At 43.1% G+C, this 15,885-nt stretch overlaps 1 protein-coding gene across 1 annotated transcript in view; it reads right to left on the bottom strand.

Annotated features, from left to right (window-relative positions):
* Nucleotides 1-15,885, bottom strand: part of GREB1L (GREB1 like retinoic acid receptor coactivator) — a 231,082-nt gene that overhangs the window by 60,705 nt on the left and 154,492 nt on the right. Inside the window, exons 14-16 of the mRNA XM_074944514.1 lie at nucleotides 9,852-10,178; nucleotides 8,767-8,895; nucleotides 8,077-8,211 (exon numbers count right to left, since the gene is read on the bottom strand). Coding sequence (XP_074800615.1) covers nucleotides 8,077-8,211; nucleotides 8,767-8,895; nucleotides 9,852-10,178 — 591 coding nt within the window. The remainder of the gene's footprint in view (nucleotides 1-8,076; nucleotides 8,212-8,766; nucleotides 8,896-9,851; nucleotides 10,179-15,885) is intronic.

Below are 15,885 nucleotides of genomic sequence, written 5' to 3' on the forward strand. Positions count from 1 at the left end.
AATTAGCTGAAACTGTAGTAAAGAACAGAATTATCAAATACAGATGAATATGATGTGTTGGGGAAGGGTCAACATAGCTTATGTAAAGGGAAATCATGCCTCACCAATCTATTAGAATTCTTTGAGGGAGTTAACATGCAAGTGGACGAGGCTGATCCAGTTGATATAGTATATTGTACTTGGACTTTCAGAAAGTCTTTGAAAAGGGCCCACACCAAATGCTCTTAAGCCACTAAGCAGTCATGTGATAAGAGGGAAGATTCTCTCACGGATATGTAACCGGTTAAAAGATAGGAAACAAATGGCAGGAATAAAGAGTTAGTTTTCTAAGAGAAGAGAGATAAATAGTGGGATCCCTCAATGATCTGTACTGGGACCAATGCTGCTCAGCATATTCATAAATTATCTGGAAAGGAGGGTAAACAGTTAAGATGGCAAAATTTGCAGACGATACAAAATAACTCAAGATAGTTAAGTCCAAAGCTGACTGCAAAGTGTTAAAAAAGGGATCTCACAAAACTGGGTGTCCGGGCAAGAAAAGAGCAGATTAAATTCAATGTTGATCAGTGCAAAGTAATGCACATTGGAAAACAATCTCAACTATACATACAAAATTATGGGGTCTAAATTAGTTGCTACCACTCAAGAAAGATCTTGGAGTCATCACACACAGTTCTCTAAAAAACCTGTTCTATGTGTGGTGGCAGTCAAAAAAGCAAACACACTATTAGCAACCGTTAGGAAAGGGATATACAATAAGATAGAAAAATATCATAATGCCACTATATAAATCCATGGTATGCCCACACCTGGAATACTGCATGCAGTTCTAGTCACCCCATCTCAAAAAAATATATAATAATTGGAAAAGGTACAGAGAAGGGCAACAAAAATTATTAGGGGGTGGTACAGCTTCCTTATGAAGACAGATTAAAAAGACTGAGACTGTTCATCTTGGAAAAGAGCTTACCAATGGGGGATATGATAGAGGTCTATAAAATCATGAATAGTGTAGAGAAACTGAATTGGGAAGTGTTATTTATTCCTTTACATAACACGAGAACCAGTGGTCACCCAATAAAATTAATAGGCAGCAATCTTAAAAACAAACATAAGGAAGTACTTTTTCACACAACACACAGTCAACCTGTGGAACTTGTAGCAAGGGGATGTTATCCCTAAACCTCTCACTTCCAGAAGCTGGGACTAGACAAGAAGGGATGGATCACTTGATAATTGCGCTGTGAAGAGTCTGGTACAGGCTACTGTTGGGAGACAGGACACTGGGCTAGACAGACCATTTGTCTGACTCATTATGGCCATTCTTATGTTCCTATATATTCAGGCAAATTCCCACTGCCTTCACTAAGAGTTCTGCCTGAGTAAAGGCTGAGTAAAAACTGAGAAAGGATTTGGCCCTAAATGTACAATTTAAAACCCAAAAATAAACTCTGAACAGTTAGAAACAATCAGTTAACTAAATACTGAGATTTTGAAGTGGGGGGGGGAAGAGGACCCCAGGTCCCACTGTCCACTGTTTACCCTTCTTTTCTCCCACAGTTGGCGGCCCTTCGGGGGCTCTCTGAGAGCACCTGCCTGCAGGCAGGCAGGTTTACTGCTCCTCTTCCCTTTCCCTTGCAATAGAGGAGGATCTGGTTGACACAGCTGTCTCCTCCTCGGCTGGACTACCTCTGTTACCAGCAGTCTCCGGGTGCGGCAGCCTTCTTCCTGTTCACCGCCCCTTCCTGGGGTAAGTTCCCCCCTTTTAAGATCCTCTCCCTCTAGGCTGAACAAGCCTTGCAGGTGCATCTCATTAGTGTCGAACTGGCCCAGAGGAGCTTGTTAGTCTCCTCCATACAATGTGAGGGTGTGTCCCTTCACACATCCCACCCCTCAAGACAGAAAGGCTGTTCAGGGGTGGGTTGTCTCCATCCCTAATCTCCCATGAAAAGAAATCGGTGTTAGCATAGTCCTTTCCCGCCTGGTATTGTACTTGGAAACTATAAGGTTATAGTGCAAGGTACCACTTTGTTATATAGGGGTTCATATCCCTCGTAGTCTGGATCCAGTGTAGGGATGTGAGATCAATGATCAGGGAAAAGGGTCTACCCAAAAGGTAATAGCTGTGGGCATCTACCATCCATTTGACAGCTAATGCTGCCTTTTCAATAATGGAGTATGACTTTTCCCTAGATGATAGCTTCCTGCTTAGGTATAGAACTGGGTGTTCTTCCCCTTGGAAGTCTTGCGAGAGGATGGTGCAGATGTCAGAAGCATCTGTGCATAATATAAATTCCAAAGAAAAATCATGGCTGAAGAGCATGGGTGCCTGGCATGTTTTCAGTTCCCTGAACACTTCCTCATGCTTCTCATCCCAATGGATCTTCTTAGGGTTGCTGTTTTCTATGAGGTTCATTGGCGCGGGGGGAGGGAGGCGGGGATTGAGGCAAAGCTGGGGATAAACCACCAGTAATATCCTGCCAGGCCAAGAAAACATCCGACTGCCTCTGTTTGGTGGACAGGACATGCTTTGAAAGCCTGCATCTTACTGACCACCAGCTTCACCAAGTTACCTCCTATGTGGCACCCCAAATAGGTTACTTTACTCATAGCTACCTTACATTTTGCTGAGTTGGCCAGAATTTCTGCCTCCTGTAGCGCTTTTAAACTCTGCTCTTAAATGCTGAAAGTGATCTTCCCCGGGAGGGACTGTAGATGACAATATCATCAATGTAGGCCACCGCATACTGATGGTAGGAGTTGGGGATCTTATTCATAAGTCATTGCAAGGTAGCGGCAGCTCCATGGAGGCCAAAAGGCATGGTCTTAAATTGGAAGTGTCCAAAATGGGTGAAGAAAGCAGTTTTCTCTTGCAAGGAAGGGGATAAGGGGATCAATTGTGCTCAGGTGCTCCGCCGGTCCCAGACATTCTAATAACTCGTCCATCCTTGGCATTGAGTAGGTGTTGAATTTTGTGATGGTACGGACCTTCCTGAAGTTGATGCTGAACTGAACCATACTGTCTGATTTGGGAACGAGAACTATGGGGCCCCTCCATTCACTTCTGGATTCTATAATCATCCCCATCTCCAGCATCGCTTGTACTTCCTCTCAGACCGTATCCTACATCTTTTGTGGCAATGGTCAAGGGTTCTCTCAAACTACCTGGCCTGCAGTAGTCTCTAGGTGATGTTGGACCAATTACATTCTCCATGGACAGTTGGAGAACACTGTTGCAAAGTCCCCGATTAGTTGGAGGAGTTGTTTCCTTTCTGCAGGGGACAGCAATTCACCCCCAGTATTGCTCCTGGAGCTTCATCACGGGGCACCTGGGGCCTCAATTCTGGCTCTGCTAGAATAGGAGTTATCAGCAGGGCCTCCTGCGCCCTCCAAGGTTTGAGAAGGTTCATGTGGTAGACCTTGATTTCCTTCCTCCACTCAGATAGTCTGATCTCAGTCTACAGGCCGTACCTACCTGACCACTTTGAATGGACCCTGCCATCGGGCTATTAATTTGGACTCAGATGTGGGCAGTAGTAGTAGAACATGGTCACCCAGCTGAAAAGTCCGTAGTCATGCCTCCCTATTGTAATTTTGTTCCTAGGTGTGCTAGGCCTTCCTCAAATTCTCCCTGGCAACCCCCACTCCGCCTATGTTTCCGAGTTGCACCCTTAACTGCAAGATATATTGGGTCGTACTTAAGGCTCCCATGTCTTCTTCTTCCAGCCTTCTCATAGCAAGTCCAAGATGCACCATGGTTGGCAACCATCGAGCAACTCAAATGGGGAGAACCCCGTAGAGGCTTGTGGGACCTCCCTTATGGCAAACAGGAGTATTGGGAGTAGCCGGTCCCACTGCTTGGGGTTGTCATTGACAAAGCACTTCAACATCCCTTTCAGTGTCTTATTAAGCCACTCTATTAAACCATTGGTCTGCGGTGGTACACTGAGGTCTCCAAGGACTTGACCTTTAGGAGGGAGCATAATTCTTGTATCAGTTGGGAAGTGAATTTAGACCCTTGGTCTGTTAATATTTTGCAGGGACACCCTATGTGTGAGCAGAGCTTCGAGAGCTGTGGAGCTATGGCTGTCACTTTTGGGTAGTGGAGAGGAACAGCTTCCAGATACCTGGTTGCATCATAAGTATGTACAGATGCCCTGCTGCAGTTTTTTCTAGAGGTCCGACCATGTCCACCCCATCCTTTCCAATGGGGTCTCTATCAAGGGCAGAAGGACTAAGGGTGCCTTAGGGATCCCCCTGCTGCTGATTAGCTGACATTCTGGGTAGGAGGAACAGTATTCTCTCACCTAATGGTGTGCACTTGGCCAATAGCATTGGGCTAATATGCAAGCCAACGTATTTTCTCATCCCAAGGGTCCTGCACAGGGGATATCATGCTCCAGCTGTACCACGGCCTGGTGGTACTGGCGTGGTACTAGCAGCTGGTTCCTCACCAACCCAGTTTGCTGAATCTTCTCGATTCGATACAAGCACCCCTTCTTGAGTGCAAAGTGTGGGTATCGTTCACCTCCCTGAGACTCTGTCACTTCTCCATTTATGCGGTCCAGTTGCTCACATGCACAGTTTAATATAGAGTTGTTCCTCTGTTCTAACAAAAAATTCCTGTCCCATAGGAGAGCTTCCAGGTCCTGATGGCCTGCCTCTTCCTCCCCTGTGGGGGTCTGTGGCTGTGTTGCTCGGGACATCCCTTCCTCAGGGTTGTCAGCTTCTCTAAGACTTTCCAAGCTCTGGGGAGCTGGTATCCCCACTTGCCCCTGTTCTTGTTTGCACCTGAGAGCTAGGTATTAATGACCTGCCAAAAAAAAAAATAAGCACCCGTCTCAGCCTATGATCACAGCATAGGCCAACTTTTCTGCTACAGTTACGGTGGTGACCACAGTATGGGCTCCCACCATCAGCTGTAGCTGCTGGCTGAGGTAGGACTTGACATCGCCATGGATACATTGAAGGTGAATCATGTTCTTAGGAGTAGCGTCACTTCCCACCATGGCGGTCTGGACCACCATCTGGTTGCAGTCAGAGTCCAAAAATCCTTGAATCAGCTTCCCTTTGACTATGACAGGTACCATCAACTTAGGGGGAGTTTTTTTTCCAGGCCTGGGTGTATTCACATTCCATCAGCATTCACTCCCTCTTAATGTACCTTGTCTGTCCACAAGAATAGCATGTTAACGGGCTGGGTTGCCAGCCTCTTTCCTAGGTTTAGGGAAGCCTGCCTGCGGAGTGCTGGTTGGACCTCCATCTGTGAGCCATGCTTCAGTAGTCTAGGGTACCCCGTGGTCCCTCTGGCAGCATTGCACTTGCACTCTGCCTCCTTTTCCCCAGGGCTGCCTTGGGCCTAAGTGGCAGTCTGTCCATCTGGGAGGACGCCGTTAGGACTGACTCCCTGTTGTAGACTGCTGTGGGCTCTGGCTCACCTCCCTCCCATGTCCCTTGCCCTGCTGACGTCCAGGTTGACTCTGCCTTTAGTGACCCTTCAGCTTCTACAAAGTCCTCCATTAACCTGACTGCTTTTGATAGCGTCCCTGAGTGACGCCGTAGTACCCACTCCTTGTCCCCCATGGGCAATAACCTTTATAAACTCCTCCGTTACAATGGCCTCAGCTACTTAGGTCCCTGAGTATTCCTCTGGGTGGAGCCACTTCCAGCAGTGTTCTTTCAGCTATTGTGCTACTATTCAGGATCACGCCCCCTTGGGGTATCTCTTGTCCATAAACCACTGGCAGTGGGTCTCTTCTGAAATACCCAAATAGTCCAAGATGGTGGACTTCACTTGCTTGTAATCTTTCACCCACTCCAAATCCAGATTACAGGAGGTGGACTGTGCCAGACCCACCAAGTAAGGGGCCAGGATTGGAGCAGATCATTCTAGAGGCCACTGGGCTTCCAGTGCCACCCTCTCAAACGTGACTAAAAAGGCTTCAAGGTCATCCTCCAGCCCCATTTTGGTGAGCTTTTCTGGTGCAGGTGAAGGGACCCCTTCAGTGGAAGCATGACGCTCCCGTCTCCCCTTGTGGACATAGGGTTGGTACTATCTGCTGTAACATTTCCTTTGGGAACTCTTGCTGCAGGGTCATCAGTTGCCTCAGCAGGTATTGTTTTGGGTGGCTTTAACCTGCTGCTGGGCGGTCCACTGCTGAAGAAACTGCTGTTGTTGGGTACCTTGCTACTGCCTCTCCGCTACCCACTTATACTATGCTCCAGTTCCAATGTGTGTGGAGCAGCTGAGCTCAAACACCTCAAAGGTTTCCCACCCTTTTTTTTTTGACCCCTTGTATCAGGCATAGTTTACCCATGTTCTCCCCCATTTGTGGGGGTGGTGGGGCTCTCTGACCCAGCCCCCCAGGTCTCACTGTGGTTTGTTCACCTTCTCTTCTCCCCCAGTTGGCGGCCCTTGGGGAAGCTGTCTGAGGGCAACTGCCCACGGGCAGGGGATTGGCTCCTCCTCTTCCCTTCCTCTTGCAAGAGGAGGAGGATCTGGCTGGCACGAGGACCAGTCTCTCAGGCAGCCCCTAGAGATACAGGGGTAAGGGCTCAGTCTCTCAGAGTTTATTGCCCCTTTGTGGGGTTTACCTTCTTCCCCTCTTCCTAGGGCATACTGCTTTGTTGTTAGTGCATCTCATGACTGTCTTCTCCTCAGCTAGACTATCTCTGTTACCAGCAGTCTCTGGGTGGAGGAGCCTTCTTCCTGTGGTAAGTTTCCCCCCTTTTAAGCTCCTCCCCCTCCAGGCTGAACAACCCTTGCAGGTGCATCTTATTAGCTTGAAACAGGCCCAGAGGAGCTCGCTAGCTTCCTCCATACCAGTGTAAGGGTGTGTCCCTTCACAAAAGGCAAGTTACTGCATACGAACAGTAACCACAAATAAGAATTGGCCCAAAACTTTGTTCATTCTTCAAATAAAACCCAAGCTGAACTTTTAAGGTATTGTCTTCACTAGACAGCCTACTTTTTAACTTGAACTGCTGTCCTCTGCTCAGGCTACAAACTGCTTTGTCTTCAGTAGGATTTTACCTTGTTAGCTTGCTTGAGTTAAGAACACACCCTTTTTTCCCAGAGAAGGCAAAACCTCATCAAGGTTTCAAATTTATCCATCACTTGCCTTATTACTGGCCCCAAAGGAATCTCAGAACTCATAGAAAATCAGTTTTACTTATTTTGCCAATACTATTATATAAAAACAAATGTTGAATGGTAATGTTCTGAAAAGGTAAGAGGTAATTAAATTCAACATTAAGACAGGGAGTCCATCTTCAGCTCATCCATTGTGACTGTATATTACATATCACACTGAACAATATAATTAAATAATAGTGGTATTTGTACTTCGAGAGCACTTTTTATACAAGAAACTTAAAGCACTTTCCAAACACTGATTAAGCCTCATAGCACCTGTGTGTGGTAGGTATAATCAGCATTTTACACATATGGAAACTGAGGTGTATCACGGCTAAGTTGGCTAAGACACTTGCACAAGGTCACATAAGCAGTCTAGACACAATCAGAAACAGAATACAGATCTCTTGTGCTTTAAGCTCAAGACCATACTTCCTCTCCAGGCGTAACAGGGTGCAATCAGTCCAGAGAGTCAGCCATAAATGGGAATTTCTGTATGCTCCAATTAGTTTGTAGCACAAACTTAGAGCAAAAATATTTTAGCTTGAGAACTGTCAAAGGTAGAAAGAGGAAGCTTTTTGTGCTATAGTAAAGTTATTATGAAAGAACCTTGGCCAAGATTAAAGAAAAGGAGTACTTGTGGCACCTTAGAGACTAACCAATTTATTTGAGCATGAGCTTTCGTGAGCTACAGCTCACTTCATCGGATGAAGCTGTAGCTCAAATAAATTGGTTAGTCTCTAAGGTGCCACAAGTACTCCTTTTCTTTTTGCAAATACAGACTAACACGGCTGTTACTCTGAAACTTGGCCAAGATTATTGCTGTCGTTTTCTTTTTGTTTTCAGCCAGTGATACTAACAATTTTCGCCTGGCTGAACAGTGTCCTCAGACTACTTTGTGGCACATGCATTTTATGAAATCCAGCAAAGAAAAACATTACCCAAGTCTTGTGTTGAAACCATGGTAGCTGCCTCCTGAGATGACACACATTCACTAACATCTCCATTAAAAGGGATTACAACATTGTCCCCTCGTTGCAGCTGCATTTTCTCTAGCAACTTGTCCAAATCATCACCTATTTAAGAATTTAAAAAATAAAATATGTCTGGAAGGAATTAAAGATAAGTGATGAAAATCTTTATAACACATGTTCCAATATGTCACATTGACTATCCTCAGTTTTTCTAGTGACTGGGCATTTGTATAAAGTTCAACACCAAAAGAAAACCACAGTTGGATGTTTCATAGTTGCTCCTTTACAGCTTGCAGTAACATTTGATGATCGCAAAGGAACAAATACTCTGAAAATATGTTGACTGATTAGCACACAGAAGCCCCAAGCAACTATGGATGCCCCACAATCAGATTCAGCCTATGAAGCAGTTAAAATAGATTGTAACAGGATGGGGAGCTCTCGCTGCCCAGCCGAGGAAGAGAGAAAGAACACGCCTTCATGCTCACTACACCAAGGCAGTGAGAGAAGGAGAGCTCTTCCTCGGCTTTTAATAGAGGATGGGGAGCTGCATTTTGCTCCCTGCGCCTTACATTAACCCCTGAACAGAAGAAGATGCGCAAAAGAATCAGGAGATTCATCCGTTAGTAGAAACTTCAGATCCTTAAACTCACTCACCCAAAGACGTGTTTTTGAAATGTGATGCCAAGAAACTAACTTTTCCTGTGATGAGTTCATAACTGATCTCTTTTAAAAACTCACTGGTTGTCAGCATGCTTTCTGCCAGTGCTCTAGACTGATACTGACCTAGAGAACAGAAAGGACAGATCGAGGTTAAATACAGTGCATTCTCATTATAAACTCCCCACTACGTAATGGCCTTATGGAAGTGACGTGCTCTACTAATCTTCAGCGTTGGGTCTCTCCTGCCTTTTGCAGAAGAGATTGGGGGGTATCAACAAGAAACACAGTCAAGTCTATTCTAATAGGACACAGGAGAATATATTCTGTCATTTTAGCACATTCTTTGCAAGCTACTGTTCACAGACATGTGGGTCCATGAGCTATTCTGTAGCAAAAGGAGGTATACAGTATAAGAACTTGCTCCTCAGAAGGGATGGAAAATTCTGGTAAAATGTGAAGAGGAAGTTGTCCACCAGAGTGAAAAAAATGGGACAAGACTAATTTGTTTACATAATAAAGGGAGGAGTGTAGTCACAAATTCATCTTTCAGGCATACACATACACATGTGCACACAACTTTGTTATAAAGGCCTGTTGTGGAAAAAACAGCCTGGCAGAAACAGTGCCCTATATTTTATATTCTTATGCAAAATAATTGTAGTCTAGTCATTGGATCAGGTGGTCAGCATTACAATGTAAAAATAGTATAGTTGCCATGTAACGTAGGGAAAGATATGCACACTATTTTGCATAAGGGACACTTTGGGCCCATTCCCCAAGGCAGCCATGCAGAAGAGCAAGGTTTCAGCTATCCCAAGCACAGGGACCCTGTAAGGGTAGTGAATCTGCTTCAGGGAGGAGCTGCTGGAAATCATGCAGCTATTCTTCCCTCGCCAGCCAATGTCCCTGTAGACACTACTACACAAAGTCCTAGTGGAATAAAAGGAGAAAGAGAAATATTATTGCACAAGTGTAAAAGGGGAACAAAAACTATTAAGGAGAGGTTAAAGATGAACCACTTGATCAAAATGCATAATGCAACTGCACATGTAACTGCATCATATTGTAAAGTTACTCACCTAAGACTACTACACAGAACTCATTTCCTCTATTCTTTGATGCACAGATTGCAACAACATAATCTGGTAGCCTTTGCTGATGTTTCATTTCATTGAGAGATCTCAGAGTTTCTGAAATGCCTTCAGCCAGAGAATTCTGGGTAACAACCACATGCACCAGGTCCCGAGATACACTGGTGATTAACCTAGCAAGCCAAGGGAGTTGACCTGGTGACACTGAGATACACTGACCACTCATTTGCAAGGATCGCTCTCTCAGTGTGAACTCCTGCATAGCTTTCAGCATGATCTGTTCAAATTCCTCCCTGAGAGGTATCTGGTCAGGACCTACATTAAAAAATAACATCATCTGTCATCAAAAAGTTATCACACCAAGATCAATCATTTTGCTCATCTAGTTAGGACATTCTTTTAGCATTATATAGCATTTTTCACATTTTTTAAATGGATACTTACCAGTGTGAGCATATTCTCATTTCTTCATTGTAGAAGCCATTTTGTTTTTTAGATAACAAATATGGCATCTCCTCCCCAGCTTCTTTGCCCTCAATAATCAGAAAACTGTAAACTAGATACATCTAGTCTCCAGGCATCCAGAGATCAAAAATCTCAGTGCTCACTCTCAAACCTTAATCATGACTCTGCAACTTGCCAAAGATACCAGAAAGTCCAGCATTCTGCTTTTTCCCCAGTATTTCTACAAGTTAACTGACCATGTATACTTGATTCTGATTTTTTCAATAATGCAATGTAACAAAACTTCAGACTTCTAATCTTAAGAGCTGTATATATAATGCTGGAACTTGTTTGTTGGACTTTCAAAATCTATGTCATGAATTTGAACTGCTGAGTTAGAGGTATAAGGCTTTATATCTCAGTATTGATCCCTAGAGTTACCCACTTTTATTAACATTTGCCTTACTAAAATAAATCTAATGAGCACTTCCCAAGGATATAGAATCATAGAATATCAGGGTTGGAAGGGATCTCAGGAGGTCATCTAGTCCAACCCCCTGCTCAAAGCAGGACCAATCCCCAACTAAATCATCCCAGCCAGGGCTTTGTCAAGACTGACCTTAAAAACCTCTAAGGAGGGAGATTCCACCACCTCCCTAGATAACCCATTCCAGTACTTCACCACCCTCCAAGTGAACAAGTTTTTCCTAATATCCAACCTAAACCTCTCCCACTGCAACTTGAGACCATTACTCCTTGTTCTGTCATCTGCTACCACTGAGAACAGTCTAGAGCCATCCTCTTTGGAACCCGCTTTCAGGTAATTGAAAACAGCTATCAAATCCCCCCTCATTCTTCTCTTCTGCGGACTAAATAATCCCAGTTCCCTCAGCCTCTCCTCATAAGGCATGTGTTCCCGTCCCCTAATCATTTTTGTTGCCCTCCGCTGGACTCTTTCCAATTTTTCCACATCCTTCTTGTAGTGTGGGGCCCAAAACTGGACACAGTACTCCAGATGAGACCTCACCAATGACGAATAGAGGGGAACGATCACGTCCCTCGATCTGCTGGCAGTGCTCCTACTTATACAGCCCAAAATGCCATTAGCCTTCTTGGCAACAAAGGCACACTGTTGACAACAAGGGCACACTCATATCCAGCTTTTCTCAACCACTGTAACCCCTAGAATTGGCAAATATCCTAGAATTGGCAAAACAATATTCATAAACGTGGAACAAGAAATAGCCATACTGTGCCACAATTCCTCCCCAGTGCCACAGGAGTGAGATTCACAGATATAGATTTGGTATTTCAGCATTTTGACCTTCAATACCAAAGAGCAGCCATTAGACAACAAAAATATATAAAATGTCCAATTTCACTTTATGGTTATTTGAAGGCAAAAAAACCTCGGGTGAGGTGGGGAGAGGAAAGGAAATGGAATGGTTTTCTGAGAAGTGGAGAAAGGAATTGTTAAGAGTCCATTGCAAAAATCTGGAAACAGTTTTTCATGACAAAAGCCTACAACCAGTCTACCATCATCCGATGAAGTGAGCTGTAGCTCACAAAAGCTTATGCTCAAATAAATTTGTTAGTCTCTAAGGTGCCACAAGTACTCCTTTTCTTTCTACCATCACTGCTATCCAATACATATATGTGCACACCACATTAATATTGTATTATATCCAGCATGTAGGCAGTTACATTAACTGAGTTATCTTCTGTATTCCCCCTTTTGGTAGATCTATGTTTATACCTTCCCTTCAGAACTGACTCAATTTCTGAGATATACCAAAGTATTACATCTCAGATCTTTGAAGAGCTGGTTTAGGGGGAAATAACTGGTAATGATCTGCTGAAAAAATTGTTGAACTGGCAGGGGGGAAGGAGAGAGGGAATGATCACCATAATAACTCCTGGGGGAATTCTGCACCAAAAAATTAAAAATTCTGCACACAATATTTTAAAATTCTGCAATATTCTGCATATTTTATTTGTAAAAATAATGCAATATAATTACTCTTGTTTCAATTATTTCAGTAATTTATTTAAACTACAATACAATGGATGGAGAATGGGAGTGGAGAGCACTGGAGGAAATCCCCAAACCCTCTTGCCTAATAGTAACGTAGCTAGGTTTGACCCTTTATTTCTAGTTATTAGTCAACAAATATATGCAGCCATATGCTCAGTGTTACATCATAGGCAACTGAAGACCAAATGGGGGTTTGGGAATCACACACTCAATTTATATTGGCTACTGACCATCTCCAGAAAGGGCAGTAGGAAACAGTTCATGGAGCACATTTTCATAGGAATTTTTTTTCAGTCCAAAATTTTAGACCAGTTCTAATCACTAAAGCACCGTAAGCATTTATAAGGCCATACTGTCCTTTACGCCACTCTGGCAATGTAAAGGAGTCTTAAAACTTTTACACCTGTTCTATACTCCTGGGGGAATTCACAAAGATAATAGGAACAATTCACTAAGCAGGCAGGCTGCTACATTCTGCTCTCAGGGGAACAGAGCTTGCCCTATGCTTACCTCCTCAGAAACACCCAAAGCCCTTCCCCTCCATGGAAAGTTGCCACAAAAGTGAGTAATAGGGTCAGAATGTATGTCTTTCTCTGTTACATGACTGCCCAGCCTCCCCCGCCCCCTCACAGTGATTTACATCTCTACCAGCTGCTCCAGGTGCCCAAACAAACCTGCCTGCACTGCCAGGGATCTTCGCGTGACTGCTCTTGTGCCTTTTCCTTTGCTTCCCTGTCAGCAGTCATTTTTCTGCGGGGAAGCAATGAAATCTGTGGGGTACATGAATTCTGTGCAAGTGTAGTGACACAGAATTCCCTCAGGAGTACATAATGAGAGACTACATAACATCTGCAACATACTACAGAAAAGAACCTAAAACTATCCAGATACAAAAGCAAGACAGGCTGAAGGAGATCAGTTAGGTAGGACACAAACTTTGGAGGGCAAAGGAGTTCAAGCAAACCCAAGAAAGGTGGAAATAATTATATAAATGGAAAGACCCCAAAGTAAGGAGGCCTTACTGAGATTCGAAGTGATGTTAATACACCTTATCAAATTCATCCCCAGTTTGCCACATGTTAAGTATTCCACTTAGAATGCTGCTTAAGAACAAGACAGAACTGCACTTGAAAGATGAAGAGAAAAACTTTTCAGAATTAAATACATTGTCAAAGAGGCATCAATATGGAAATATTTGCAGATTAACAAAGAGCCTATTATCACAACTGATGTGTGATCACATGGTCTCTAGGCCATATTTCTTCATGGTGATAATCTAGTGGCACATACTTCAAAAGCACTGATCAATATTCAACAGAACTGTGATCAGATGGAAAAACAAATGTTAGATATTGATTTTGTTTGTGAACATCTTTATGAATATGTTTGTGCACAAAAAATTGTCAAGGTAAAAACAGATGAGAGGTTGGAAGCCTCAGTACAGAAACCACTGTGCAAGACACCATTTAAACTTCAGAAAATGATAATGAAATTTTTAAAATGCACGTTAATTGTGAAATTCAAATTTGGTGAGGAGCTTCTTAATGTGGACATGTTTTCAAGAGTACCTGTAACCGAAGAAAGCAGGGAGCAGCAGAAAGAGGGGTTTGAAGTAAATTGATTCAAGTGCTACCAATTTCTGAAACAAGTTTGGCAAGCACAGGTGAGAAACACAAAATAATTGAACCAAACAGCTTGAGAGAATAATTCTAAACAGGTGGCCAGCAAAAAAAAGCCAGGTATATCTCCTAGAATTAAAAAAAACCCACACACAATTTAGTGGGACTAAAGAGATTAAATTGCTACATATGGTGAGATTCTGTTCAAAGGGCATTGTATCATAATACCACAAAACATGAGGTTGGAAATAGTACGTAAGTATAACCCACAGTGCCCATCTGGGTATTCTATGGTGTAATAAAAGAGCTCAAGGTGCCCCACACTTGTCACCCATGAATGCTGACATCAAAGACAAGGTATCCAAATGTGAAATCTTAATATATACTTCAAAAAGAATGCAAAGGAACCACTGAAACCAGGTTTCCTGATCACTTTTGGTCTGGAAAGATTACAACTTCTTAACGGATTACAGCTCAGTTTTTTTTAAAATTGAAGTATTGCACAATATAGCAATATAACAACTCACTGTAAATTTCAGTTTTCTATAGATGAAACAACAACCGAAACTGTCCCACAACCACAAATGGCTCAGTTTTGCAGTACTCTTTGTGGTATCAGTTCAGGCACATTATATAAAGCCTTTCCTATGCACAGTCAAATGAGTTAGCAGAAAGATCAGCATAAAGAGCAAATAACTTGATTAAAAAAACTCTGAGGAGTCCAGCGGGCCGCAGCATATTACCACACAACTCACAATATTCTTTTTGGGTCCCCCATTCAGAGAGATTCATAGGCAACAGGGCAAAAACCATAGTGACAATGCCTAACAAGTTTCTTGAGCCAAAGGCAATTAATTCTGAAGTAATAATAGAAGAGTTACTGGAACAGAAGAAATGTTATGATAAGAATGTCAAGCAATTACCCACCAATGCTAATAAGAGAGACTGTTAGATGGCAACCTGCCAAAGTAACATCTGCACCAAGGTAATGAACCATAAATCACCCCAAGCATCAGTAAAGAGGAACAGGAACCCTAAACAAAACCACGGGAGACACTGGCTCTGTTTTTTCTAAGGACATCAAAAATGCTAAGACAGTACTCGTGTGCTGATCCAAGTAACACATGCCTGCCGAGTTACCGACAATGAAAAACACCAGGAGTAGTAAACACAAGAGAGGTTATTTTACTTCTTTATTTGGCACTAGTGTAACTGCTGCTGGAATAGCGTGTTCAGTTCTGGAGTCTACAATTCAAGGATGTTGATAAATTGGAGCAGCTTCAGAGAAGAGCCACAACGATTAAAGGGTTAGAAAGCATGCCTTATAGCGACAGATTCAAGGAGCTCAATCTATTTAGCTTAACAAAGAGAAAGTTAAGAGGTGGACTTCATAACAGCCTACATGTACCTACATGGGAAACAAATATTCAATAATGGGCTCTTCAGTCTAGCAGAGACTGGTACAACATAACTCAATGGCTGGAAGTTGAAGCTAGACAAATTCAGACTGGAAATGAGGTGTACATTTTTAAGTGAGAGTAATTAACAGCCCAAGTCAACATATCCATAAATGATCTGGAAAAAAGGGTAAACAGTGAAGTGGCAATATTTGCACCTGATACACAACTACTCATGATAGTTAAGTCCCAGGCAGACTGTGAAGAGCTACATTAGAATCTCTCAGAACTGGGTGACTGGGCAACAAAATGGCAGATGAAATTCAATGTTGATAAATGCAAAGTAATGCACATTGGAAAACATAATCCCAACTATACATATAAAATGATGGGGTCTAAATTAGCTGTTACCACTCAGGAAAGAGATCTTGTGGACCATTGTGGATAGTTCTCGGAAAACATCCACTCAATGTGCTGCAACAGTCAAAAAACTAACAGAATGTTGGGAATCATTAAGAAAGGGATAG

The sequence above is a fragment of the Natator depressus genome, chromosome 2 (assembly GCF_965152275.1).
Source record: "Natator depressus isolate rNatDep1 chromosome 2, rNatDep2.hap1, whole genome shotgun sequence".
NCBI classification, from domain to species: domain Eukaryota; kingdom Metazoa; phylum Chordata; order Testudines; family Cheloniidae; genus Natator; species Natator depressus.